Consider the following 27,127-nt stretch of genomic DNA (forward strand, 5'->3'; position numbering starts at 1 on the left):
CTTATTTTCATAATTTATTTATTAATTAGTTTATCTTAATGTACGGGCATCAGGAGCTCTTTGTTTCATGTGTTAACAGTGTTTGTGTGGGTGTTCCTGCACCTCCACCTGTTTGACTCTGCGTGTGGAGATAAGAACATTACAGTCAAGCAAACACTGGAGCTTCATCCACTGTGCCGACGCTCTTCTCCTCTTCCTCTCCAGCCTTTAACAAACGTGTAGCTCTTCATCAGCAGTGAAATTACAAGTGGTGTGCCTCATTATGCAAATAGCCGTCATGCTGAATATTGACAGATAGTGTATCTTGTTTTCACCAATGATCCCACACACACACACACACACACACACACACACACACACACACACACGTTAACGCCCACAACAACATACATGAGTCTCACAGATACACAAAACACCCACACAATCACCCAAACTAAGCCAGGTGCACTGATGACTCCAAATCGCTCATACTGTATCTGTGACTGACAGTATGACTGCGTGTGTGTGTGTGCGCATGCGTGTGTGTGTGTGTGTGTGTGTGTGTGTGTGTGCGTGTGTGTGTGTGTGTGTGTGCGTGTGTGTGCGTGTGTGTGCGTGTGTGTGTGTGTGTGTGTGTGTGTGTGTGTGTGTGTGCAGCACTGGAGGCCTGTCCACGCTGTTTTCCTGCCTTTCCTGTGCACGCTGGGATTGGCTCCAGCCATTGGACATGGATGAGACTTACAAAGCAGCACAATGAAAACAGATGTCTGCTGTCTGTGTGGAGAGGCGGGACCGTCCAGGCCAAGTGGACCTGCATGTTGACAAGTAGAGACAATTGGGAGCAGCGCCATTTGCCTGTACGGCTGCTGATGTGTGAACAAACTGCATCTGAATGCTGCGTTGATGTACAGTTGGAGTAATCATTTCTGTGAGCGTCATTAGAATATGAATCACGCCGGGAAGCGGAAACCAAACGTCTGCGCCCGCTAACACGGCGAAGATGAAAGCAGCCCCGTGTCCGTCACCTCCTGTTGTCCCCACAGCTCGTCACACAGCTCGATCATGAAAGTGGAATAACGCTCATGCAGAGGGAAGTATTCGTTTTTAAAGCAGGAAAAGCTGTGTTAGCTGGGCGGCCATCGAACGCTGCGGGCGGCGAGGGCTCGTGTCCTTGTCGATGTAGAGGCTCTTATTGGTTGGTCTGTACGGGGGGGCGGACTGAAGGATACAGCCTGAACCCCCCGTTCATGACCCCCTGCTGACAGGAAACAAAGAAAAGAGGAAACGATGAATGTATTGAAAGAGACGTGTGGCGGTCTGTTTACGTATATTTGTAAATGTGACCTTACACAGGCTGAGCTCATCATTTACATAATACAGGCGATTCTTCCCTAGAAGAAGGAGGAGGAAGATGAAAAAAAGGAAGAGGAGATGAAGAAAAACATCGGCAGAAGTGTCGAAATTATCATGAAACCTTGAAGTCACGTGTCTCTGTGAGCCGCTATGAGATGCTCCACACCCGGGGCTTGAACTCACAACCTTCAGGCACGTTGTGATCATGTTGAGCCTCCCAGAGAACATCTGATCTGTGAATTAAGAGTCCCAGGTGATGACATGTCTGCAGGTAACAGCACACCCACCCTAAAACAAAGCATGAGGGAACACAAGAGCTGCATCAGATGGTAATTTATGGACGAGTGGTTCAGTGATCAGAGACTCCAACATTCACAAAGAACGAGAAAAATAAAGAACAAGATGAGCAAAGAATATCAAAGTAACTGCCAGCAATTATGAGCAGGCCGGCCTGATGTAGCTTAAAGCTGCAATAAGCATTTTCCAGCTGCTGGAGGGTGACGGAAACGCAACACATTTGTAAGATACACCGAAGGAGAGCTGCTGGGCCCCTGAGGACCGGCTGTGCATGAAGGCTAACAGCTAGGTTAATGAACCTATAGAGGAGTGCAGGAAGGGCATCCTGAGCAGCAGAGAGGAGGAGGAGGAGGAGGAGGAGGAGGAGACACGGCAGATACACGAGGGTCTGCCAGCAGAACTGCGCCTCACTTCTTAAATTAAAGATATCTCTAAGCATCTCATTGATCCTGGCAGCCTGAGGAGCACGATGTGTCTGCTTCACCGAGGACTCGAACTCACAACCTCAGACTCCAGCAGCAGGTCGTGGTCGTCGCCGGGGTCACATGTAAGAGCAGGTTTCAACCTAAACCAGTGATCAGGACGAAATCCTGAGAATCTGTGCACTTCATCCCGAGAGCGGAGTCAGTTAGTTTGTTATTTTCAAGATTTGTTGCTCCATAAGTGACAAACTGATGCTCACAGACGATCTGTTTCCACTGACTGCAGCAGTTTACATGATGAGGAGTTCAAAGTATGGTTCAGAGTTTCAGATCTGAAGTTTACCAAACCACCGCAACGCCAAAATGTTGTCGTTTTTTCCTGAACGCTTCAGATTTATTGAGCGTAGACTTTGCAGAAGCTGCTTCCAGTCAAACGTTCTGATGTTGGACTGCTTGTTTGTGGAGGAAACGACGTGGGAGGAGGTCCAGTTCACTCAGTTTTACAGATTTTCAGAGAAGTGATGGACGCGATTCCGGCCGGCTCAGAGCGTCTGAACATTTCTGCTCATTCGTGTTGGTGAAGGTCCAAAAGTCGAAGCACACACGACTGATTTGTGATGAATCGTCAAAGTTTAGCTGGTTGCTGTAGCGCCACCATCAGGACTGTTAGCCCACAGTGTCTGTTGAGGAAGTTTTGTTTGTTTTCCTGCATGAAAGGCAGGTTTCCTTTTAGGAAGAAGAAGAAGAAGAAGAAGAAGAAGAAGAAGAAGAAGAGTTGGCAAATACAAGAGAGTCTGACTTTTATGTTTGACATCAGTTTCAGCAGGTTTATAGTGAAATAGTTTATTTTTATTTTACTTATTTAACCTTTATTTAATCAGACAGTGTCAGTGAGATTAAGATCTCTGTTCCAAAAGAGACCCGAGAACAGCACTACAAAATCAATTAACAACACAGTTACACAATAAACAAGGAATTCAGTTACAAGAATCATAAAAAACATCAGAAAATAAAGCTGTAACGTCTCTGAGGGGATGTAGGACTTTAGTTAGAGGACAGTCTGCAGTTTGTTCCAACAATAGAAGACACGAGGCTAACCTAAATCCAATCTAAACAATCGAAACATGTTTATCTTGGTCACCACCTTAGTTAGCATGCTAACATTTGGCTAATTAGCTCTAAACACAAGTCGAGCTGAGGCTGAAAGACGTCCCTGCTTGTTTCCTGGTGTCTTCACCGCCTTGGAGGAAACATGTAGTGTTGACACCAAACTGTTTCATCACGGACCCGAACGCAGACAGCTAGCACGGCTGAACAAATAGCATTAGCTGCGTCTGTGCACAGCTCCGCCGGTGCCGTGACTCGACTGAACGAGTGGTTTGGTGTGGACGTGAGACAAGCCGCCGACTTTGATGTTACTAACTGTGACTTGAGAAAAGATGAGTCAGTTTGCATCTTTTGTACTTTTCACCTTTGCTGATGATACTGTAGCTCAGTCAGTGCCAGGACCACAGGGCTAATTAGTCTCTCTGAAGTGGCTGATATCAAAGATGGAGAGCTGCCAGATGAGTAACGCCTGTCGTGACTCACAGGCCGCGATCGAGCCTTGAAGTTTGGAGAATTGGTTTTGGAGAAGGAAGATGTGAGATACAGAAAATGTTTGAGTCCCTGATGACAGACAGGACTTACTTTATCACGATGACACCGAGAGAATTACAGCGTGTTTCAACAGTGATCCTGAGAATCAGCAGAGAGAAGGTTTGTCCCTAAAAGAAAATAAAATCACCAAATAAATAAAAACATATTTATTCAAACTAAATAAGAAATAAAAGTTTAACAGAAATATTGTCACATTTTTCTGCATTAATCTGATCAATGGAAGTTAATATAATTTCTTTATTTATTGATTTACCTATTTATACAAACCAATGTTCAGACTTTACGAATTACAAAAACTTTATTGTCCACAATGTGTAATGACTTGAACATAAAAACAAACATCTGACCTTTGACTGAATCTGTTTCATGGGACTCGAACACGATTTAAAAAGAACTTTGACTGGAATCAAACCACGTGTCTTTTTCTCAGCTGCACACGCCTGAACAGGAGGATGCGAAATATTTTTGACCACCATCAAATCAAACTGATCCTGGCCGACTTCTTTTAAACGAACTCATTTTTAAGTGCAGGGATTATTGGACCTGGCCAGCGATCTGCTCTCTTAGCTCTTGATGGAGCCTGAACACTTAAAGGAAAGATTTGTTCTCTCGTCGCTCCTCTGAACCAAATCCTGGGAAAACTTTGGGATGTATTTCCCTAAAGCACAGATCAACAACAGTACATGGCTACTGCAGCTTACCAGCTGGAGAAGTTGGAATATTCCTCCATATATCACTGTCAGATAGTCGCTGTGGCGGTTTGATTTCAAGAGTCCTTCTCATCTAAATCTGAATGTAAGCAAAGGCTGAGTTAGAGCGAGCTCCTGGATTTGTTGTTATTGTATTGGGAATCCTCTGGAAGCAAACGTGTCTCCTTCAGCTGTCATTGTTTCGCTGCTATATTTAGCCGCTCCAGCGCCGGCTCTGATTGGAGCCCATCACAGGGTTACCATCTTTTTCCACCTCCGTGTGAATAGCTTCATTAGTTTAACACAACGCTCTGCACGTCCTGCCGGTCTGATCCAGTGTGCAGCCGCTCCCAGTGATCCTTCTTCTTCTTTTAAATGGGAAATTTTTTTGAAAGCTTTGCTAATTATAATAATGCATTCATATCAACAGACTGCGTGTGGTGTAGAGGGTGTCGCTCAGCCTGCAGGTAATTATTCAACATAGTTTAATGCACATTCTGTAGCATCACGTCAGAAAAGGTTGACTGAAACTTGAGGTGAGGAAGAAGAAGAGGCTGTTTCTCTTCATGTGATGGACCCCTCCTCACGTTAACGCATGAAACAAACCAAAATGTTTCTGTCACCCTCAGAAACAAAGGGTTTTAACAAAGAGCAGACGAGAGCGTCAGAGCAGGTGCAGTTCAAGTGATTTATTTACAAAAAAAGGCAATTAACGAAAGGCTTACGGGAAAATGAAGCAGACAAAGGTCAGATCCAAAGAAATCAGTGCGGACAGGCCAACAAATCCAACAAACGAGGTCCAGGGAAACTCAAAGCAACAGAATGAACACCAGAAAACACAGAAAGAGCCGGAACACACGAGGTGCAAGGACGAACCGCCACAGACTTAAACACGCCTCTAAGAGGAGACAACAGTTACAAAGGCAGGAAGTAAAGCACAAGATGGCACACAAGGAAAACTTTCAACATAAAACAGGAAATAAGAAAACTAACTCAACCGGCGAAGATAAAACGATTTTCTGACTGGAGAATTGGGGTCACCTGTCGCTTATCTAGATGAACCAACCCATAATAATCACATAGCGATAATGGACGGAAGCGAGCAATAATTAGCATTTGTATTTGCTAGTTTTCTTAAACTTTGCAACAAGTTTGGATGGAAAATCAGCTGCTGCCTGTCTGTGCAGCGTTTTGGTGACTTTCAGTTCATGGTTTTGGTTTTATGGCCCTCAGCTTTAATGTCCTGCTTCTCTGTAATCAGTCTCATTAAGACAGACAAAAAATGGATGCTCATCGCTAACTCCCAACCTTCCACCTCACTGTGCACTAAGGTTTCAGACTGTACTGAAGGTGAGCTCTTTGGATCCTGGGTGTCAGTATCATGTGACAGAGGCAGTTTTGCTCATCGTGTGTGGATTTAAGACGTGAACATGAATGTAAAACATGATCATTTACAGTATGACATCCAGCTACAACAGACCGCCTCCTGCAGTCATTTAGGCAGTTTGATTTCAATCTGTTCTTAATGCATCTTGAGCGTTTTACATCTGCTTTCTTCACTGTAAATCCCTCTCCAGATGTAATTTGACTGCTCGAGATGCATGACAACATAAACGGAGTCAACAGCGAACTGTGTGGATGGCAGAACGAGCGTACTGTGGAGTCAATATGCTATTTTTACAGTCAACGCTATGTAGACACGCTGACGGGATAATTAAGGTCTGCACAGTTTGCCTCAGTGACGGCGCTGCAGGAGAGTTCAGGGGGTCATCAATAGATGGATTTCATTTGTTTGCTGTGTGAATATTCATACTTTTTCATGTCAATCCAGACATTATTTATTGAGGACAATAGATTGGCCAGAGCCAAAGAAGCAAACAATAAGATGGACAAAGGTGAGCACGGAAACGACGGAAACAGTGAATCAGCAGGTCAGAGATGAATCTTTATCTGGAACAAACACTAATTGCTTTCATTTCCAGGTGCTCGCTGCTGGAGATAAACATGCAGTTGTTGTCCAGTTCATAGAAATGCAATTAGTTTTCATCCCGATTGTCTGTTATATGATTTCCTAAAGTCACGCCTTTCAATAAAACGTCTAATGAAAAAGAATCACTTCATTTTCACAGGTATTTATACAATTTCCTGTTTTTAAGCCTCTTTTTAAGCCCTTCACTGAGATCTAATGCATGCAGCGAACATGTCAGAGGCCCTCGAGGTCTGCATACATACAAACCATCTCATTGTCCCATAAAATGAGATCTGTACCCTTATTTGCACCGAGGTCCTGTAGCTCCATCTCTCCCACAATGAGAGAAAACGGCCACAAGGCTGGCAGATCTCGTCCATGGGCAAGAGGTTCAATTACTTCAGTTGTCATGGAGCAATAAATGACAAATTAAGTGGCTGGCACCGAACACTGCTTGAAGGAGGCTGCATCAGAATACTAATGTCAGCTGTGTCTGACGGTGGGTAAAGAGACACACAGCCAAAAAAAAAAAAAAGAGCCCCAAGTTTGGAAAAGGAAAACAGACTTTCTGTTTTCTGCTGGATGTTTTCTGTATCCTGACCTGGATTCAGAAGGAGGCCTCCTCTGCTGACAGACGCACAGAGATGCTTGAATTGTATAAGAACACCTTCTAGTTATTCATAGACACGATGAACAGCTTTACGTCGTTCATTTACAGTAAAGAACCTGCGTGGAGGACTTGATGGCCTCTAGTGGTGAGGTTGCAGACTGGGACAAAGATCCTCTCTATGGCCACTGTTTGGTTTGTCCCTTCTGGGCTACTGTAGAAACATGGCGGACTGTGCTCATTTTAAGGTACCAAAAACACAAAGAGTCTCATTTTCAAGTGATTATACACTAATGAAAACACAATTATGAATATTATATTCCATTTCTGCCCATAGATCCTCGTAAATCTCACACACTGGACCTCGAAGGCCTCTGTCTAGTTTTATTCTTCCCAGCAGTCGATGATATTTGCTAATACAGACTGGAACAGACTTTGTAATCCTGTAATTAGCAGCGAATGCACACAGAATTTAAACACTGGCTAATGAAAGCGCTCTGTTGTGCCAGTTTTCATCACAGTAAAAAGCTAAAAGGGTTATATAAAAGGGTCTACAGCCACACGAGCGGCCCTGTGAGGTTTTAATGCTCGTTACACACCAGAAAGCATCACTGAGGGAAAGATGGAGATGTTTTGTACACTTTGACCTGATGGTGGCGCCAGAGAAAACATCGTGCCTTAACTAACTGAAAGCAGACTTAAAGTCATCACGAAACAGACGTTAGAACACCTTTATCTCGTCTGTTGTGTCTGTTAGACACAAGATTTTCTGTTGTTCTGCTGCAAACTGAGTGTTTTTGTTTGCTTCCTGGACTCTATCGTTGGTGCTTGAACTGTGGGTTTGTATTGAAAAAAGTACGTAAGCTTGTCTGTTAGACACAAGCAGCATCACTTGAGTTTGTTTTTGTTGAGTCTCAAAATGAATATTTTTCTTTGCTTCCTGGATCCTGAAGAGGAGTTTTTCGTGGAGTTCAGGACTCGTTCGTTGGTAGTTGAACTGCAGGTTTTGTATTTGAGGTCTTTTCTGCTTCAGTATTTAGTCATCATCATGAATTTTCCATGGTTTTTAGGATTCTTTTCACGCTGATATAGACGGATAAAAATAACATTTATCTTGTGAGAAAGTGAAATTCTTAAACGATTATAGGCTAATTTGGCTAAATGAATCTGGTCCTTGGACAAATGCAGTTGAGTCGTGTCATGAGTCTGCACGACGTTATGAAGCGTAACGTTTTCTATTGATCGATGAATTGATGGTGATGGTGACCATTCAGTGCAGCTGCAGATCATTCACAGCGATCCTGTCACCGGATCAATGTGGCCATCGTTACAGGACGTGTCTCGTTATCTCTGGTCCACAATAACTGGTGTACATGTAGCTGTGAGAAAACGTCTGAGTGAGAAATGAGTATGGACGAACTGTCTGAGCCTCGGCTGCCTCGGTTTCATGCCGTCCAATCACTAGAGACTTAAGTAATTGATTAAATATTGTTTAGTTATCGTTCTGGACCTCCGACCTTGAATGAGAATCAGATGCAGACCTTTGAGACATTTGGCACATAGAGCGGTTTGATACGGAGCTGCTGGCCTCCGCCCACACCTCCCTCACCCACCTCAGGAAGAGGAGGACCAGGGAGAATAAATACAATCTAATAAATTAGAAACAAACAGTTCACACACCTCCTCCAGGCCATCCTCAAAGCGGTCAGGTGCAGGTTCAGATGATGGCCGACGGTCGCCGGTCGCCTCAAAATCACATTGAACTGGAAAAATGTACATTCGCTCCGGACTTAAAGATGAGTCATCACAACTTTTCTACTGTTTTACAGGAGCAGAGAAGAGAGGGAGTTCGATGTGATAAATATTCAAAAATTATTCAGGTTTAAAATGCAAAGTGAAAATATGCAGCAGAGACAGAAACTCGCTTCAGGAGGACGTTATGGGGAAACCCATGGCAACAAGAAGCATCTTTAAGACGTCTTTTATTCCGTCCTCCATCATCTCACTGAAGAAGTGACTTTTTATTAGATACCAGTGACTTCTGGCACTTTCATTTCGTGTTTTTATCTCGTGTATTCTCCGTCATGGCAGACGAAGTGTACTGTCTGTCTGTGTCTGAACTTCTTCTTCATGTCTCCCCTTTAATTCTTATTTTATCACCGTGTGCTTTGCTTTGAAGTCAGAGGTGAATTTCCCTGCGAGGGAACAATAAAGAGATGAATGATAAACCAGAGATTCATGAACAGTTAACGCAGGGACACAGGATCTCTGGGTGATGTCTTTTTCACTTCAATGTGTCTTTGAAGGTGCAGTCATAGACTTTTGGCCTCTCAGGTGCAGCAGAACATCGATTATCATCCATGAAGTGGTTGTGGTCGACGACACCTTGTTCCACATCAGACAGACATGGAGAAACACAATGCAGGGTTGTGTTTCTGATCACTTAAAGTCTCTTATTCACTCTGCTTTCATTTCTGTTCTGGTCATAAACCAGCATCTGAGGAGAAAACTAGCCGCTAACGAGTTAGCTTGTGGCTAGCTTTGTGTGCCGTGTGGTGGTGGACGGGTAGAGGACAGAAGGTTTACAGAGCTGCTTTTCTTTGCTGCAGAATTGGGTGATATTTCCACACAAAGTCATTTCCCTGTTAATGTAAAAATATTGATCGGTGCAGCTCTAAGTGAACTTTTGATCTAAGGCTTGCTCAGACTTCAGGCCGGACCGTTCTGTCATCCCTCCTGTCAGGCCGCGAGCGTGCCTAAAAATAAGGATTTCAAACCAGAGCGGCGTCACAAGTTTGTGAGTTAATATGATTGCTAAGCACAGCAGATTAATAGTCAGCCGTTAATCTGCTTGTTGTTCAGACCTCATTGTGAGCACTGTTAAATAATCAAACAGAGACCAAACTGAACCTCTAGATCTTATAATTAATTACATTTTCTGTCTCCAAGCTGCACAGCTTACAGAGCAGATGCAGGGATGTGCTTTTGGCCGACAAACACAAACTCGTTTTATATCACTGCAGGGTACAGACAGACCCCACTGACATCCTTTACGCCTCCCTATCCTTCATCATATCAGTGAATTTAAATGTATGTTGTTCAGAAAACATTGAGGTTGCTGACCTCCACTCCCTGTTCCCTTCATTCTCTCTACCTGCTTCCTTATGTGATTTATCACTGTACATTCAGCCGGGTACGTTGCACCCTGCTCGGCAGACAGACAGTGTAACTGAGTCATGCTGCAGCAGGTTTGTCAGGGCAACAAAACGTTTGCACCGGGACTGTGAACTTACATCCCCAAGGTGACCTCCAGGGAGATCCTGTCAGGCTACCCAAGGTGACAGCTGAGCACCTAAAGCCCGCCGAGCTCACGGGGAATGTTCTGCAGCGACATGAAGGAAGGCGTCACACGGATGAGATCCTCCATCTTAATAAAGATGACCATCAAAGTGATGTGGCTGCAGAGGTGCTAGTTAGGCAGAGGAAGAAATGCAGGAAGACAGAGCGGGGGGGGCAGACGGGGCCATGGGAATGGCTTCTCAGCTGTAAACACAATGTTCTTTTCCCAGCATCACTCCTCTGAATAGAACAGTACCTGTCTACCTGTTGGCAACATCCTGGCAGAGAAGCTCATTTTGTAGAACTGCTGCAAATTTGACTCTCAAACGCCTGGCAGCACAATTATTCTTTTAAGTAAGAGTCTGTCACACGTTCACATAAATAAACGTGTTTTCTGCTGCACATCACTGGCAGACATACTGTAGAACAACAGTGATTCAAAGTGTAGTCACTTCACGAAGGCTGTTACGTCCCTGTTTTCAACACCCACCGTCCCAGAAGAATCTTCTGTCATGCAGGGAGTGATGCCTTTTATGCTGCAGCGGCTGTAGTAAATCCTGGGTAGTTAGCACACGCGGGGAACAAACACGGACAATAGCAGCACCCACAGAAGCTCAGATTTCATCAACTTTAACCTGCAGAGGAACAGAATCGTGATCGCCCCGGTGGTCGTATTGCCCCCGCACGCCGAGCACATAGCCGAGGACACGAGAGCGCTGCTGCATCACCACGAAGAAGCTCGCCATGTAACTCCCACCCAGCAAACCCAGTTAGAGCCCGTCAGCGCTGAGACAACAAATCACTGCAGGTCAACTGTTAGAAAAACAGTGAGCTCATACGACAGAGGCGTTCGTTTACTGCTCGAATAAATGAGCCCACGTGCATTTGAAGTGTTTGACGACAGGGACGTGATGAAATGCCAGAATCATGCAGTGAACTCTGCGTGCTGCTGCTGCCGATGGCTGTCACTCAAACGTGAAAACGGAGGAAACAGCACCACCAAAATCCCACTGGTACCATAAAGAATGAATGAAAGAGTTCACCCCGACGGCTTCCGGCCTTCAGCACAGCTGCACTGTCGATATTTGACAAGCAGAAAGACGTCACTGTTTGACTGACAGCTGATCTCATGCAAAAACACCACAGCAGTGACAACTTGTGCCAAATGCCAGAATGGTTTGTCCGCCTGCACGAGCGGTTTTCCTCATGATAGTGACGGCACGATGATTCGAAGGTGTACTGCCACCTACACCTCCTCCTCCAGCCGGCTGCCTCCTCCTCTGTGAGATTTAAGACCGATCTCACAGAAACTATCAAACCTGTTTCTTGAAGTGGGCAGATTTTTGAGGAAGCAGTTAGTCGCTAACCTTGGTGACGAGGCACTTCACAGTGAAAGCCTCTCAGGTGCTCGCCACTAGTGGCAAGTGGAAAGCTTATAGGGCATGAAGAGCAGCAGCAGCACAAAGTGTTCTGGTTGCATTAACAATGGAGTGTGGTGGCAGAAATACAGGCAGTGCAGCCAGTTCAGCTGCACATGGAAAGAGTGCCTGAACGCTCGAGTGAAAGTAGAGACACTTATCAGAAAAACGACTCTGAGGCAAGTGACACGTCACACGGTCAAATACCACACGAGTAAAAGTCTTTAAGTGTCTGATTTTAGCAGTTTTAAAGTCTTTAGCTCACACTGAATGTTGGCTCGTCGGTCCAAAACGTGCACTTCACACCACCTGAAACACACATGTAAAAAAACATCTGATTTATCACCACGCACACACACACACACACACACCCTGAATTCAGTATTTACTCTTAAAGGATGACACCAGGACCACACTCAAGTGCCAGTTTGGCTCGAGTGCTCGAAAAGGACTTGAAAACTAAACCAATATCCTTCAGAAAGGTCTCTCCATTAAATCAGATACATGAATATAAATGGTGTGAGTTTACTGAGGCTTGATGTCCCCTCAGGCTCACAGGGGGGACATCTTTTTATTCAACTTCAAATCCAACTGAAAATTAGACGAGCGGTGTGAACAGCCATGTTTGCACCGACGAATTTTATGTGTGACTTGAAGTATCGCAGCAGAAATGGTTGATGGAAACGGCAGAATTCGAAGATTTCACAAAATAGCTTTTATGTTAGCTTGATGTGGGTTAACGCACTTAAAGATTAGCTCATATCATCAGCTGTTTTGATGATGATGATGATGATGATGATGATGATGTTTCTGCAGATTGTTGTCTTTGAGCTTCAGATCAGTGTGCAGGTTGTTTAGTTTATCCTATGTGACCTGTAGTCCGCAGAGAAGCTGCAGCGATCGAACAAAGCTGCAGAAGGCAGGTTTCACCGGAGCTGCGAGCCCTCAGAGCTCAACACTGCCAGCGTCTTTGTAAGTTCTCTCTCGTCCGGTGCGTGAACTCACATGCTGAGCAGGTGAGGACAGTTTGGTGGAGGCGGTCCTGCTCTCAGTTATCCACTGCTGTGAGGTTCAACTGCACGCAGAGGACAGCGTGGGTAAAGTCCTGCTGTGTAGCGGCCCTGTGGGGAGGTGGCCTGAGCACCACCGGGACACCGAACTAAAAGAAAAAGCATAAATCTTGCAGATCAGTTCCATAGAGATGACAGTTTGAGACTGCTTAAAGTGGGACGACACAGTTTCATCAGCATGAGCTCCGTCCTTTGGCAGGCAGAAGAATGACAAGATAACGTATGGTTCCACGCGGCGGCTGTTGTATCACGGCTCTGGCCTCGCGCCATTTTACTTGAGTTGTATATTATCCTTCTGCAATATTCACATCTCATCACCGCAGATGAATCTTCGCCGGGCCTTGGCCCTTAATATCAACCCCATCCTGCCAGTGCACATCGTTCTCTGTGGAAATATCACGGGAGGCCAACAGCTGGCTGCAGTTCATCTCTTGTCGCCTCACATTTTCAGCCACATCAATATTGGACAAGTCTGCTCAAGTTCAGGGGCTGTTTGAGACTGTAGCACTTAAACAGATGGCCGTCCTCTGGGCGTCTTCTGAAGACAGTCAACAAACAGAGCAGGGTTAAGACCAATCTGCTCCGGCTTTTTGCAGACCTTCATTGTCTTGAACAGTTTGTGCAATCAGTTGTTTCGTAGTGAATACGTTGGTTCTTCAAGCAATCATGAGAAGATCAAAGCTAGAGCAAGATGATGGTGTGTGCGTGTGTGTGTGTGTGTGTGTGTGTGTGTGTGTGCGTGCGTGTGCGTGTGCGTGTGCGTGCGTGTGCGTGTGTGTGTGTGTGTGTGCGCGTGTGTGTTCCATATGATTTCTGGTCAATATCCTCAAAGATTTAATATCAGAGTAGAAACTAAAGGGGATATTCACATAATGACAGAGCATATGAAATCTCGTGTGTGTGTGTGTGTGTGTGTGTGTGTGTTCCACAGCATTAAGACTTAGACATACAGCCCATTCTTTAGAGTTATCACCATGGAAACTGGACAGGAGTGAAAAGCCTGTTCTGCGGTGGATGGAGCAGCAGCGCGCAGCATCCTCGGTCCTACACTGTGACATTTACATGAGATGTTTCAGAGCGGAAACTTCATCTGTCAACCCCCATGAAACACCAAATATATGAATCTGTTTTCCCACAGTTGATTTTTTGCTTGGGTCACTGTAGCACCTCTGAATTGATGGAGTCCAAGCCGAGTCGTTAGACGGGGTCAGAAACAAACATGGCAGTGATAACAGTGATAGGAATCCCTCAGCAGCAGCACTCAGTCATACATCAGTAACCAGACTGGCTCTCATGTTGCCTAAACTCTGGCCTCTCACATGGCTGCACAGCTGGATTAAAGGTATTACCTAAATTCTTTCATGCCTCAGAAAGTCAGCTTTTTCAGACCCTTAAAGACCTTTCAGGACATACAGTATAAAATATTCTCTGATTTGATGCTCTATCCAGTGTTAATCCTCTATACTGACACTGGATGAAATAACTGTGTGTAAGGTTTCTAACGTCTTTCAGCTCATTGAGAAAAAGCTGTCTGTGTTGGTCCTGTTAGATCTCAGAGCTGCACTCGATACTGTGGATCATAATATTCAGATGGACAGATCTGAGTGTTGACACAGCTCTCTCATAAAGTAGACCTGATGTGTGGCGTCCCGCAGGGCTCTATCTTGCATTGCAGACAATACCCAGTTATATATGTCTGGAAGCTCAAATGACTGCTGTACGGGGTTCATTCTGGACCCAAATGCAGGACCACCAGTACACGGAAGACGCTTTCACTGACTTTGATCTCAGGTGTGACAGAGACGATGAAGTGCAGGGCAAAACATTTAGTCAGGTACTGAAGGCAGAGGTGTTTACCAGAGGACAGAAGATCAGGTGAAGTCAAAGCAGGCAGGTCCGGGGATGAGAGATCAGTCCGATAACGAAAGCTGGAAAGTGTTCGTAATGTGAAGAACAGTCTGGCACTGAGTGAGTGTGAGAGAGCAGCTTAAATACTGGACTGATAGGGAATGAGTCTCAGGTGAGTGGGCAGGTGAGTGGGCAGGTGGGCCTGGCTGGCAGGGGAGTGAGAGTGGAAAAGTACTGACTGAGCAGGTGAACAGATTAGAGGAAATGGCAGCAGGTAAGAGACTGAATGCACGGTGACAGACTACACACTTATCAACAGCTTATTTGCATGTTGCGGATGTCAAATCAAGGTCTTCAGGTGATATTGTGCCAGTCTGTGTTTACAGCTTGTTTCCTGTGTCCCCGAGTGGCCAAATAATGAGTCCATGCAGGTTTAATTTCTTCTAATATCTGCACTGGTTGAAGGTTAAGTGTGTTTGGGGGCATGCTGTTGATTGACGAGAGTCTCAGCCAATCAAACTGCTGCCTCATCGTATCCCTCCTTAACTCTGGATCTTTGAGTTGTAAACTCAAACCAGGCTCCAAAGGATCCCTCAGTCAGACTTATGTAAAAAAGTAAAATGAAAATGCATGATGTCTGTACAGTGCTCATGCTAAATATAAGACTGCAGAGGAAATTAACGGAGGAGCGGTTTGCACACGACTAATTACCTGTCTTATACACAGCTCAGGTATTTGTCAGAGTTTTCCTTAATTAGAAGTTTTTTAGCTTCACTGCTTCGTGTTGTTGTGTCTCGCTGATATGACAACAGAGACTGGGAGGAAGCAAACAGAATGTAGAAGTGAAAAAGCCAATGGGAGGATTATAGCTGCGGTCTCTTTGGAGTCAGACTGATGGAGGCCACAAAGCTGAGTTCAGGTTTATTCCAACCCCATTTTTATTCCTAAACCCAAACCCTTATCCTCTCATTATTCATAAGTTTAACTGTAATCCTCAAATTAACCCCAGACTTGAACGTATCCGTCGTACATAAAGTTTATATGGCTGCTCTCTGCAGACTTGTTACTAACAAACAGTCGCTAATTAATTGGACTATTCAAATAAGTGGTGGGTAAATTAGCATATCTCTAATGCCTGACGCCTGCATAACAGCATGTTCACACAGATTTAAGATGCTGTGTCTGGAAAATCTTCCCATCAAACAAAATATTGCAAAACTTTTCTGAAGCAGTCATCCACACAATCAATGAGCGTTCAGCGTGAACCAAGGTGATCGTATTAGCATGTCCATTAAACACGTCTGTCAGGCTGTTTTGAACTTCAGCTTCCAAATTATCTGTGATTTTCAGCATTAGCTCATCGAGACAAAGCAAAGCTGATGAACCTCAGAGATCCTTCAGACAATGAAACAGCTTTAAAAGGGAGGACTGAATTCCTGTAAGTCTTTTTTACTGCAGCTGTGCGTCTCTTGACAAACCTCTTGATGATGAATAAGGCAGAGAAATACCTTACGTGTCATATATTTTATTATATTAAACCTACAATAACTGATTTTTGTGGCCACTTACCAACAGCAGAAAAACAGCCATGAACACCCTTAAAGCTGATATGGCTAATGAGTTAGCCATATTAGCTTAAAAGGGGATAAGAGCTGCTTATTTAGAATTCAAGCTGATAGGGAGCAACATTAGCATAGCAATGTGGAGCCGTGTTTCTGGGAATGTAAGTCCAAGCTTCACGCTCTTTTAGCTCTGTTTTGTGTCTCCACCAGCTCCTGAGGGAAACATCTGCTGCTAAGTGCTACGCTGTGTTCACCCGCTAGTTGCTAACTTTGTCTGTCTGCTGTGTAATGGTGGGAAGGTAGCACGCGGTTGGCTTTTTACCTGAATACTCAAGCTTTAAAAGAGGTAAGAGTGAAGCAAACGAAAGGACAGTGGAGATTATCGTCTGTGGGTGATCCGTTGTAAATATTAAAATATTGATTATAGCAGCTTTAACTGCCCAGAGGGTGTCCATTGCTGTCTGTTGGCTCAACAGTTTGTTCAGCTTGTGACGTTTTCAGAGTGTTAACGGTGGACATCACTGAAGTACTGTGGTGTTGTTTTTCTGGGTTTTTGCTTCGGAAGATAAATGGCCAAAGATATTTCTTGGATGATTCAAGGCCACAAAAACACATTATTTTATTTTTCCCCATAAAGCAGAGTTGGTCTACCATGCAACCAGAGCCCAGATGAAACAGTCCCAGCATGTAGCATTGCACATAAAACATCTCTAACAGTTTAAATTTCATGTTGCATCGTGGGCACGTCAGTGGAGCATCTGGCACATTATCAAATTGGATTACTCTGGGTCTCCGTCCGAGTGCTGTAGACTTGTTTTCATAAAGATTATTGAAATGGCATCAAGCAATATTTAGTCCTCAGCACAATGCATGTTCCAGAATGAAAGCAGCGTTTAGCTCTTCTTCATGTGTGCGACGTCTGTTACATAAATTAACTATGAAGCTTAAAATACACAGGAAGGAAGAACACGATACCATCACGGCTCCAAATAAACAACTGTGACCTTAGAAGCGCCATATTTTTCGTTTTTTTCAGTATTGATTCATTTAATGACTGTTTTGACAAGCAGCATCAGCACATACTCTGTGTGTGTGTGCGTGTGTGCGTGTGCATTCAGGAATGTGTGTGGGAGGGTGAAGAGCGAGAGAAAAACAGTCAGCGAGGGAGAACGAACCAAACGCCGTAGCTCACATCCTACAGTATGCCTCCCATTGAATGAGGATTAATGCATGCATCTATATTTCTCGGCATCCATATTCAGGTTACTTATATCTGTATACATCAGGAAAGACTCTGTAGTGACTCATAAATTGTCCATCCAGTAAATAACAGTAAATCTCAGCATGCATTGCCAACATTGATGAGCAGAAAATGGGATGAGCAGCATTAGGAGAAGATAAATCCCCACATCTGAAGGATTATGGTTATTTTGACAAATGCGAAGCGCTTTTCAAATAGAAATGTAATTACATGGTGAATATTAAAGTCAGCAAAAGATGATCTTTCTGGAATTCTAGCACATGCAGTATTACAATGTACAACTTTCGTTTCCTTTCAGATGGATGTCAGTTTTTTCTCCTCTGATTGCTAAAACCTGACAGGCAGGATGCTAATGGTCTGCGGTCTGGAGTATTTGTTGGATGATTTATTAAATATTATGTGTTATTGTGCAACAGCAAATTCATCCTGGCTTCTTTATGCACGTTTGTAACACAACAATGTACAATTCACAGTATCTGAATTTGTATTTCGGCCCACTTAATTAAGTTTACTGACTGCCTGTTACCAGCTTCATGTGTGTCACTCACCCTGAAGGCATTTTTCTGTTTATCCGTCCTAAGCAACAATCAGAGAAGGGGGTCTTGTGGCCATTAGCATGCCATTCAGCATCCATGCATGTGCAGCCTAATAGTCAGCAATGATAATGGAGGCTTGTCTGTGCTCTCTCGCCACAGTGTTGACCACTGAGTGAATTATCCAGCTGACAGAGAGCAGCAGCACAGCTTAGGAGGCGGAGGATGTTGTTAATATGCCAATGAGAGCTCATGCCTCCCCTGCCAGTCTGAGGCATGCTGGCATGGTGCAGCTGCCTATCACCTAATTGGGAATCATTTAGCAGCAGCTTGACCTACATTCAGAGCAGTGCAAAGGGGGACCACCTATGTGAATGTTAGCAATCCAAAGCTAATAGCTTGGGAGTTAGAATTAATTGCTGTGTGCTGTGTCACAAGAGTTTATATCATTGTCCTCTCCTACATCTGCAGTAAAGTGCTTCAGAGTGAGGCTGCAGAGTGCTCATCGAAGAACTCTGCCTCCTGTTACAAAACGCAGAGGTGGTTTTATAACCCCGATTCCAAAAGAGTTGTGACGCTGTTTAGCACATAAATAAACAGAACGTGATCACCTGTTGATCCTTTTTGACACAAACTCAACTGAAATCAGCACAAATCAGTCAACATATTTCATGTTTTTCCTCATCAGCGTCATTGATTTTTTGTAAATATCTGCTTATTGTGAATCTGATGCAGCAACACTATGTAAGTTTGATGTAATGTTGGAGGTTTCTGTTATCAGGGCCTTGCATAGAGACAGGCCTCTATTCAGCGACCCTTCTTTCTTTAAAGGAACACTTTGACATTTTTTTGAATACACGTTTGCTGCCTAGCTTAGCTTTTATCCTAAAGACAGAAAACAGGGAAACAGCTGGCCTCTAAAGGTAAAACAAAATCTGCTTCCCAGAATCCCCAAAGCTCGTTAGCAGCAGCAGCTGGATAGCATAGCTTCGTATTTAGCTTCGTATTTAGCGCATAGACATTGAGTGGTGTTTATGTTCTCATCTCAGTCTCCACAAGAAAGCGAGTAAGCGTATTTCCAAAATGTCATGTATTCTTTTAAACATCATCTCTGTGCAGTCAGATCTGCTGTGCTTTTTAGCTTCGTGCCACACACTGCAGTCTTGGACAGAAATGGCCACAAGAACTGGTAGTAAATAATTTGTCATGTAGCCTGAGGCGAGGAGTTCAGTGCTTATGTTTTGCTGAGGGCAGACTCCAAAGTGTATGAAAGCCACACTCTCACTTTGCCTGTGATTTCTGTCTCTGCATCAGGCATAATTTATTTCCCCCCAACTTGTCATTTATGTCATTTCAGCATGTTTCTGTCATTTATATTTCATCACTTTTGTTTTGTTGAACAATCACATTGTCATTTCTATCACTTTTTTGTGTTATCAACACTCAAACTTTGGAAATTAAAGAGGATGACTGTTGTTTGTGCTAATAGCTGCTGCCACTTGAAGCCGGAAACAATTCCCAGACCGAATGAGAAGATAATTCCCGAACAGTTTAAACTCTAGAGGTCTCCGGTAAGAAGCAATGAGTCACTCTAGCTGAGAGGAAGATGAAAGCAGACGGGTATCGTGAAATTGAGCTGAGGTATGAAGATATTCCACAATATAAATTTACAACACAGCACCTGAAATGGAGGTGTAGTTTCCACGGGTAGCGGCCTCCGTTCACGACGCTCTCCTCTCTTTAAATTCACTTCAGGGTAAACAGATTGACAACAGTTAACATAAGTGAAGACGAGATCAGGCTGATGCCAGATGCCCGCTTTATTACCCTGGCCGGTAGCCAGTGACTCACTGAGAAACGACTTAGGCTTGTCAAGAGGAAAAAAGGCTATTCTTAGATGGCTATTGTAATCAAGAGATTTGAATTCATTTTAAATTCATCCGGTTTTGTGGTGCACAACTACACTGGAAAGGACTTCCTGAGCTTAAAGTTGAGGAAAGATGGTGATCATGCTTCAGGCAAAATCCCACTGAATGTATGCGGCGTTCAGGCCTAAGCAGCTCTGCTGGCAGCCGTCCAAGCTACGCTAGCCAATGACTCACCTCTCTAAGAGCTCCAACCAGAACAGCCAACATTTCCCCAATATTCCTGATTAAACCTGAGCGCTCACTCTGCTCGGTTGGCCAAAAAGGCTTTTATTCTTTTCTTCTACGCTAAGACATGAAACTGATCCTGTTGTTGTTTACTGCCTCAGAGATGCAGATATTTAATCTTCATCTCGCTCGTGAGGAGCTGGTGAAAGGCTGCTCAGAGTAAAGTTTAGAAAAATAAAAACAAAAGGTTTTGTTGACCTGAGAGACGATCTGCCAAACTTGAAGCAACATTTATCCCAGATTAATGACTCTTAACTGCAGCGAGACGTCACCACACCTCTGAGGAGAGCTGACATCCAGTTAATTGACTTTGATTTGACATTTGGGTAATTATGGGATGTTCTTATCCTGAGAGACTGACGCTGATTTAGAGATGCTGTTTGATACCCTTTACAGAAAAAGATGGCTGGTCAATTGAAAGACATTAGGAGGTTGTAGGAATTAAAAATCTTTTGGTTACTGAACAGATGTTTTTCTACTAATTAGACCAACTTACTCCCAAAATGTACAAACAGCAGCTTTGTTTTGGATATGCAGGAGCCTCTTAAAGCAGGTGCATTAATCTGTGCTGCTTCAGTCCTCCATTTTTCCAGTTTATAGCTGTGTTTAGCCTCACAGCCCGGCTCTGTGGAGGCCCGTGTCGGTCAGCTCATCCCTTTGATCCAGACACAATATCGCAACAACTATTGGATGGATTACCATGAAATTCAGTGCAGATATTCATGGTGAATTCTTCTGACTTCAGCGATCCCGTCACTTCTCCATCTCCATCATTAAAAAAAAAAATTGTATCTGTCCAATACTTTTTTTAAGTTTTAAGACCAAGTACCTGCAAGTAATGCAGCTCCCATCAGCCTCGGCTGCACTTTGTGTTGGGAAGCTAATATGCTAAAGTAAGATGATGAACATCGTCCCTGCATCATAGTGTTATCATTGTGAGCATGTTAGCAAGCTAGCACTAGCATTCAGCTGAAAGCAGTGCTGTGCCTGCGGACTGCCTCACAGGGCTGCTAGCATGGCTGCAGGCCGCGTTGAGACTTAACCTCTGCATGAAAAAACGCAGCCTCTTCATTCATTTGATTGAGGACCATCTGACGAAGCGGCAGGGGGCCAACGCAGAGGGCTGCAACACAAAAGCAGGGCTGTCCATCTACGACGCAGATTCCTCGTGGACTACTTTGTAAAATGATTTCTACTGTTTGCCCACAATCATCGCAACAAAGGATAAAATAATTGCCACTGTGGTAACTTCACAGAGAATCTCTAACCGCTGCAGTGTTTCGACATCTGGCACGCCGACAGATCTTACTTAAACTGACTTCCTGGATGATCTTTCATCACCTCACCGGCCTGCTTAGTCTTAAATAGTTTATAGGAGAGTGTGCCAATATGTACAGTAAAGCAGTCAATAAATCAATAAACGCCATTAGAGGATTCACTCTGTTAAATGTGGAATCCCAGCTTCCACCACTTCACACTTTGACACTCCACACTGATGTTCCAGTGTGTCCTTAACTCTGTGGAGTCTGCAGAGCTCCCACTGTAACGGATTCACATAATGAACTGTATTTGTGAAGTGTGGCTTTAGAGGGCTGATCTGGAGCAAGTCACACGGGCTCAAATGTTTCTGTTTCAGTTCCACTTCACAACATCTAAGAGGGGAAAACTGCAGATACACCACCATCAGCTGTCAATGAGAAATACCGAGGAGGGCCTCACTAAAAATTAAAGACCCCATGAAATAGAAATTAGAATTTATTTCATGCTTAGCGGCTCCATGTGAATAAAAATGTCAGTGTAACTTAGTGAAGTGCAGACTGAGATTGCACTTTAGCTCCAGCAGGTGACAGTTCAAGCAAAGTGCTGGAAAAGGCAGCAAATGCGTTTGAGGAGAAGGCAATAAAAAACAGAAAAGTGTTCAGAGACGTTAAAACCGAACCTCGGGGGGGATAGCATGTGTGTATCTGTGAGTGTGAGTGTAGCTCTGTATACATGCATGTATGTGCTTTTTCACTGGTGGCTTACACATCTATTGCGCCCACAGATGTCACAATGCTGCAGCAAACACTAGCATTAGCTTAGCATTAGCACACATGTTGCATCACAGTGTACCTCCTGGCCAATCAGAGGATTGTTTGACTCTGGCCCAGTTGTGAACCTCTGCTCTGTCGCTGGTAAATGTTGTGGTTAATGTGTATCTCTCACACACACACACACACACACACACACACACACACACACACACACACAGAGTACTCATTTTCACTTCTTTGATTTTAAAAAAGGTCCAATCCCAGGCAGTAAATTGCAAACAGACAGAAACCTTGACGTTGATGCATTTTCCGCAGACTGAACATAATGATAAAAAATGAGGAGCCACTTGTGTCGGCTTCTTTGAGAAGGTTTATCCTGCTTACCATCAGCAGCGACGGTAAGCAGGATGCACTTCATGTCTGAAGCACAGCACAAATAACCTGACACAACAGCCAGTCGCTCTCGAAGCTTTGCATTGCACTTTTTAACTATTTTACATTCTTTTTTCTGACAATTTTGAACGACACAAATCCTTCAAAAGCCCAAAATGCTGTTTTATTCCATAACAAAGGCACACGGCTGCTTAAGAGAGAAGCTTTTTATGCTCTCTGGACTATTCATACTGTTTACACTGAGGAGACCTGTGCAATGAAAGCACTATACCTTTCTTAAGGTGTATTTATTCATGTATTTACAGATCTGTGGAGGTAAGGCAACAAAGCCTTTTATTGTCTCAGTTACTGCGGCTCAGTTTATTTTATGGCACCTTTGGATTTCAGCCGGGACAAACTGGCAACGTGGAAGTTAAACAGAGGAAGCAAGAGATGCTGCAGAGACAAAGGTTGCGAGCTCTGCCAGCTACTGCTGTACGGGGGGGGGGGGGGGGGGGGTGTTGGTTCAACCAGCCAAGCGACCAAATCTATATTGACTTCACCACTTACATGTTTGACTTTTTACTACTACAATAATTGGAGAAAACAAGTCCACCATGTAGCCTTTCCCCCTGACAATTTGTCAGAGAACTCCCAGATCCAGACCCCGCCTCCCCCGACTTGGCTCATTTTGCATTCAGAGCATTGTTGTTCATGAATTTTTTATTAAGTCCTCTGAAGTAGTGTGCAAAGTTCAGCTGCTGAATTTGACAATAGAGTGTTTTCAGCTAATCTTCCTATTAAAGCGGAGAGCAAACGCAGCGCGATCATTTCCAGATAGGAAAACATAACCTTTTGAGAGCTGTGATTTTAGATTTAAGGGTCTGGATGGCGACAGCGCCATGAAACTTGACCTAACCGGATACAGTGGAAACCTAAATCTAAATGCCATTTCTGCATCAAATCAGCTTTAAGTAAATCCTTTTGTGAGCCGGTAAAATAATCCAAGACAACATATTTTACAATAGAGGTTCTGCCCCCAACTCATATTACAGTGATCTGCAATAAGCAGGCAGCCTGTGATGGGCTTCACAGGAGGACCAGTACAAATGGTTTAAAACCAGCAAGCAGCACTGGTTCTAACAGGACATCCATTCATTATGCTGCAGCTGCTATTAGCGTTAATGGAAACGTGCAGAACATGCGTCCCCATGTGGAGGTGAACTTGACCGTGGTGCATTCAGGTGCTGCACGTGCGTTATCTGACACATACGAATGCTCCTCTCTGCTGTGTCATGTTGCTTTGTGCATTTGAAGATGCATGAGTGCATCCATATTTTGTGCGAAGGCATTAATAGTCATTAGAATATTAATATCGATATCACGCAGACCATGATGCGGCTTTATCCCGTTTAATTGACATCATTCAGACCACACTAGCACGTAAAACTAAGAGGGGTCTTTGAATCAGCAAAGTGCTTGTAATGTAATAAGCACTCGCTTCTAAATGGAGCCTTGACTCCATTTGAAAGAGGGCAGAAAATATGTGTGCACTCTTGCTTAAGGCTTTCATCTTGCATATAAATCACTCCAGCTGAAAGTGGGTGTTTGAGCGCCACAGATTTCAGGTCTTGGGGCGCGTACTGTATCAGCGGCCAAGGCTGCATTAATGACAGCGCTGCGCCACGGCCGCATCAAGTAAATTAAGCCAATTCCAAATATTCTGCGAGTGGGTAAAATGATGAAACAGAGGCTTTTCTGGCTGATTGAGAGGGTTTATGTGCAGCTGTCTTTCTCTCTCCTTTCCCCGCTCTGCTTTCTGTTTCTGTGCAGGTTCCACGGCAGCTGAGCGCTCTGACGTTGTACAGGTGTGAGCAGTCGGTTGTGGATTACTGCCACGCCCACCTGTCACTGCACCTCAACATGGGCGTGGAGCCCCCGGCTCAAGCTCTGGGAGGTCCGAGGCCAGCCAAGCACCGCCCGGGCCTAATGGCCGCCCTCCCCTACGAGCCTGTGCTGCCTTGCCCCCAGACCCACTCCCTCCACCAGTGAGCCGGGGACACCGTGAGGCTCGGTGTCCAAAATACTAAAGTCTGCTGCACAGAATCAGAAGGCTGTGTGGGAGGGAACTGGGACTGGTAAAGAAGCAAAGGAGACAATTAATCTACTGCAGAGCATCCTGGACCCAGGGTAATGAAAATGAAAATATTTCTCAGCGGAGATAAAGGGGTGCAGCTGTATTGATTAGTGAGCCTCCGACCCACCTGACCGCCAATGTCCTCAATTAGCAAAGGAGGCTGAACAGCAGCATGACTCTCCACGTTCTGCTCTGCCCCTCCAGGAGTATTAAGGATAATAATTTAATGATTTGTTAATAAACATTTTCCTCGACTTCTCCTCGACTGGGCGCCTTTCTGATGCGTCAGGTAAAGTAATCACATGCAGAATGCTATAAACAGAGCAGGGAAACAGCACGATAAGCAGCCGAGCAGCAGAACAAATGAGAGATCAGCCAAGCTAAAAGGTTTTCTGCTGCTTTTTCTGATCACGCTGTCAGTCAGAGGTCTCTAACTCACGTCCCTGTAGCGTTTTCCATCTCAAGAAACGAGCCGCCCAAATGAAATTACCCAGAAACAAGTCAGAAAATAACGGACAGTAATTGTGGTATAAAATGTACAGCCTACACATCTCGCTGGCAGTCATTATAATTTACATGGTGATTTTTGATTTCCTGAATGATTTGTGATGTTTATCACATTATGCTTAATTTAATCGAGCTGAGAGATAAACAGATGAAGAATAAAGAGCAGATCTCGGTTCCCTGGGAGTTCAGATATTTACTTTCCATCATCCACTGAAATCACTCTTGTAGTTGATGGTTTTTGTTTTTAAATGTGTTCCTCAACCAATTATCTGATTGTGCACTCAGATATGTACATGTGTGTGCTTTTTACAAGATGTTACATTATAATATATGGTAAATAAACTGTGCTAAATGACCAGTAACAGTGTCATTCATCAAGATCAGTGGTATCAACCCAGACGGCTGTGTGCTGTATATAGACAGCTGTGTAGGTGGTCGAGACGAGTCCTGAAGGCAACACTGATTAATAATGATATTTGTCTGGTTTTGTGCCTGATGGTAACTTTCACTTGTTTCTCTACTCTGCGATTGTGTGTGACCGTTAACCTGAAATAAGAAACAGCTTTCTGAACTCGCTGGACTTGGAAAAGGTCTTCCTCTTACTTCCAGGAAAACTTGTGGACTGAACGAACTCCGGTTCAGCTCCTGGGTGTCAGCAGACAGCTGCTCCGTGGTCCTCACTCATGAAAACAGTGAAAGCTAAATGTGATATAATGAGAACAATTGTCAGCAGGGAATTTACCGTTAGTTTAGCAGCTGAAAACCAGCACACGAAGCCTGTCAAGCGTTCAGACGTTACGTATGGAGCTGCAAGAGCAATAATCTGCATGTAGACAGTCAGGAGGGTCGAGTCAGACTTTCCAAAAGCATTAAGACAGGAGCAGAAGTGTGGATTAAACTGTTTATCTGCTCTAATTAAAGATGCAACCATTAGTATTTGTGGCTAACTCGCTTTTTGCTACAGCAGTAACCCAGCACACCGAGGCCGAGGGCATTTGAACAGGACTCAAAAAGCTGCTTTATCGACGAGCACGTCCACATGTCTCCATGTCTCCTGGATTCATGTTAGCGGCTCTGTCCTGCTCCTGTTGTTCTGTTAGATTGAGGATGTTTACACTCCAGTAACCCCTGTCAAACTGTTGGCAGAGATGGCATTATGTGGAGGAAACACACCCGGCAGTCCTCATTTCAAACCCTTTCTTCTTGTAACGTTAAAGGGAAACATATCTTTCAAGAACACAAACAACAAAGCAGAAGTCCAACCTCTGTCTCGCTTGTTCGGGTGTGAGAGCTAAGCAGCCAAACAGCACAATGAAAGAAATGAACATGAGGCAAATGGAAGACCTCGTCATATCCAAGTATCCTTAATGTGAGGACTAACACTGCAACATGGCTGTAGGTTTTCACGTCATTGTCCTTGTTTTTGGGTCTTTACATGATGTACAATATCTGTCATGTTTCAAGATTAGCATCAACACAAATCTCCAGTCAACCTGTAATCTGAATACTTTAGAGCTGATTGTTTAAATCAATCATCTGACATCATCACGACAAATGAACGATGCATTGATGATGTCCAACGTTTCGTAAACGCTCCACCCGTGTTCCTCCTTCAAAGTGCTCCTTCAGTGCAGAAGATGTATCTTCTAACGACAGCGCGCTCTGACACATGACAGATTCACGCTGCTGGAGGATTTACTGCTCGGCAGCCTCACACACCGAACGCTTTAACGACACTGAGAGATCGCACGTCCTGCACTGAACTCCGAGAGCGTCCGCGGAGAGAATCGGGCCAGATGCCGCGTTCAAACTCATGTGTTCACATGGGTTTACACTAACAGGCCGATGACTCATCACACTTCAGCTGATCACCACTTCTGTCTCGACAACATTACAACACAAAGCAGGAAAATGATTAT

General features: G+C 44.2%; 1 protein-coding gene across 2 annotated transcripts in view; it reads left to right on the plus strand.

Annotated features, from left to right (window-relative positions):
* The window catches only part of LOC143320314 (leucine-rich repeat transmembrane neuronal protein 4), a 42,904-nt gene extending 17,338 nt beyond the window's left edge, over positions 1 to 25,566 (plus strand). For both annotated transcript variants that reach the window (XM_076729836.1, XM_076729835.1), the window contains exon 3: positions 24,398 to 25,566. Coding sequence is in view for 1 of the 2 variants with exons in the window: in XM_076729835.1 (XP_076585950.1) it covers positions 24,398 to 24,616 (219 nt within the window). In the remaining variant the exon portion in view is untranslated. The remainder of the gene's footprint in view (positions 1 to 24,397) is intronic.
* The last annotated feature ends 1,561 nt before the right edge of the window (positions 25,567 to 27,127 follow it).

Source organism: Chaetodon auriga, chromosome 5 (genome assembly GCF_051107435.1).
Source record: "Chaetodon auriga isolate fChaAug3 chromosome 5, fChaAug3.hap1, whole genome shotgun sequence".
NCBI lineage: Eukaryota > Metazoa > Chordata > Actinopteri > Chaetodontiformes > Chaetodontidae > Chaetodon > Chaetodon auriga.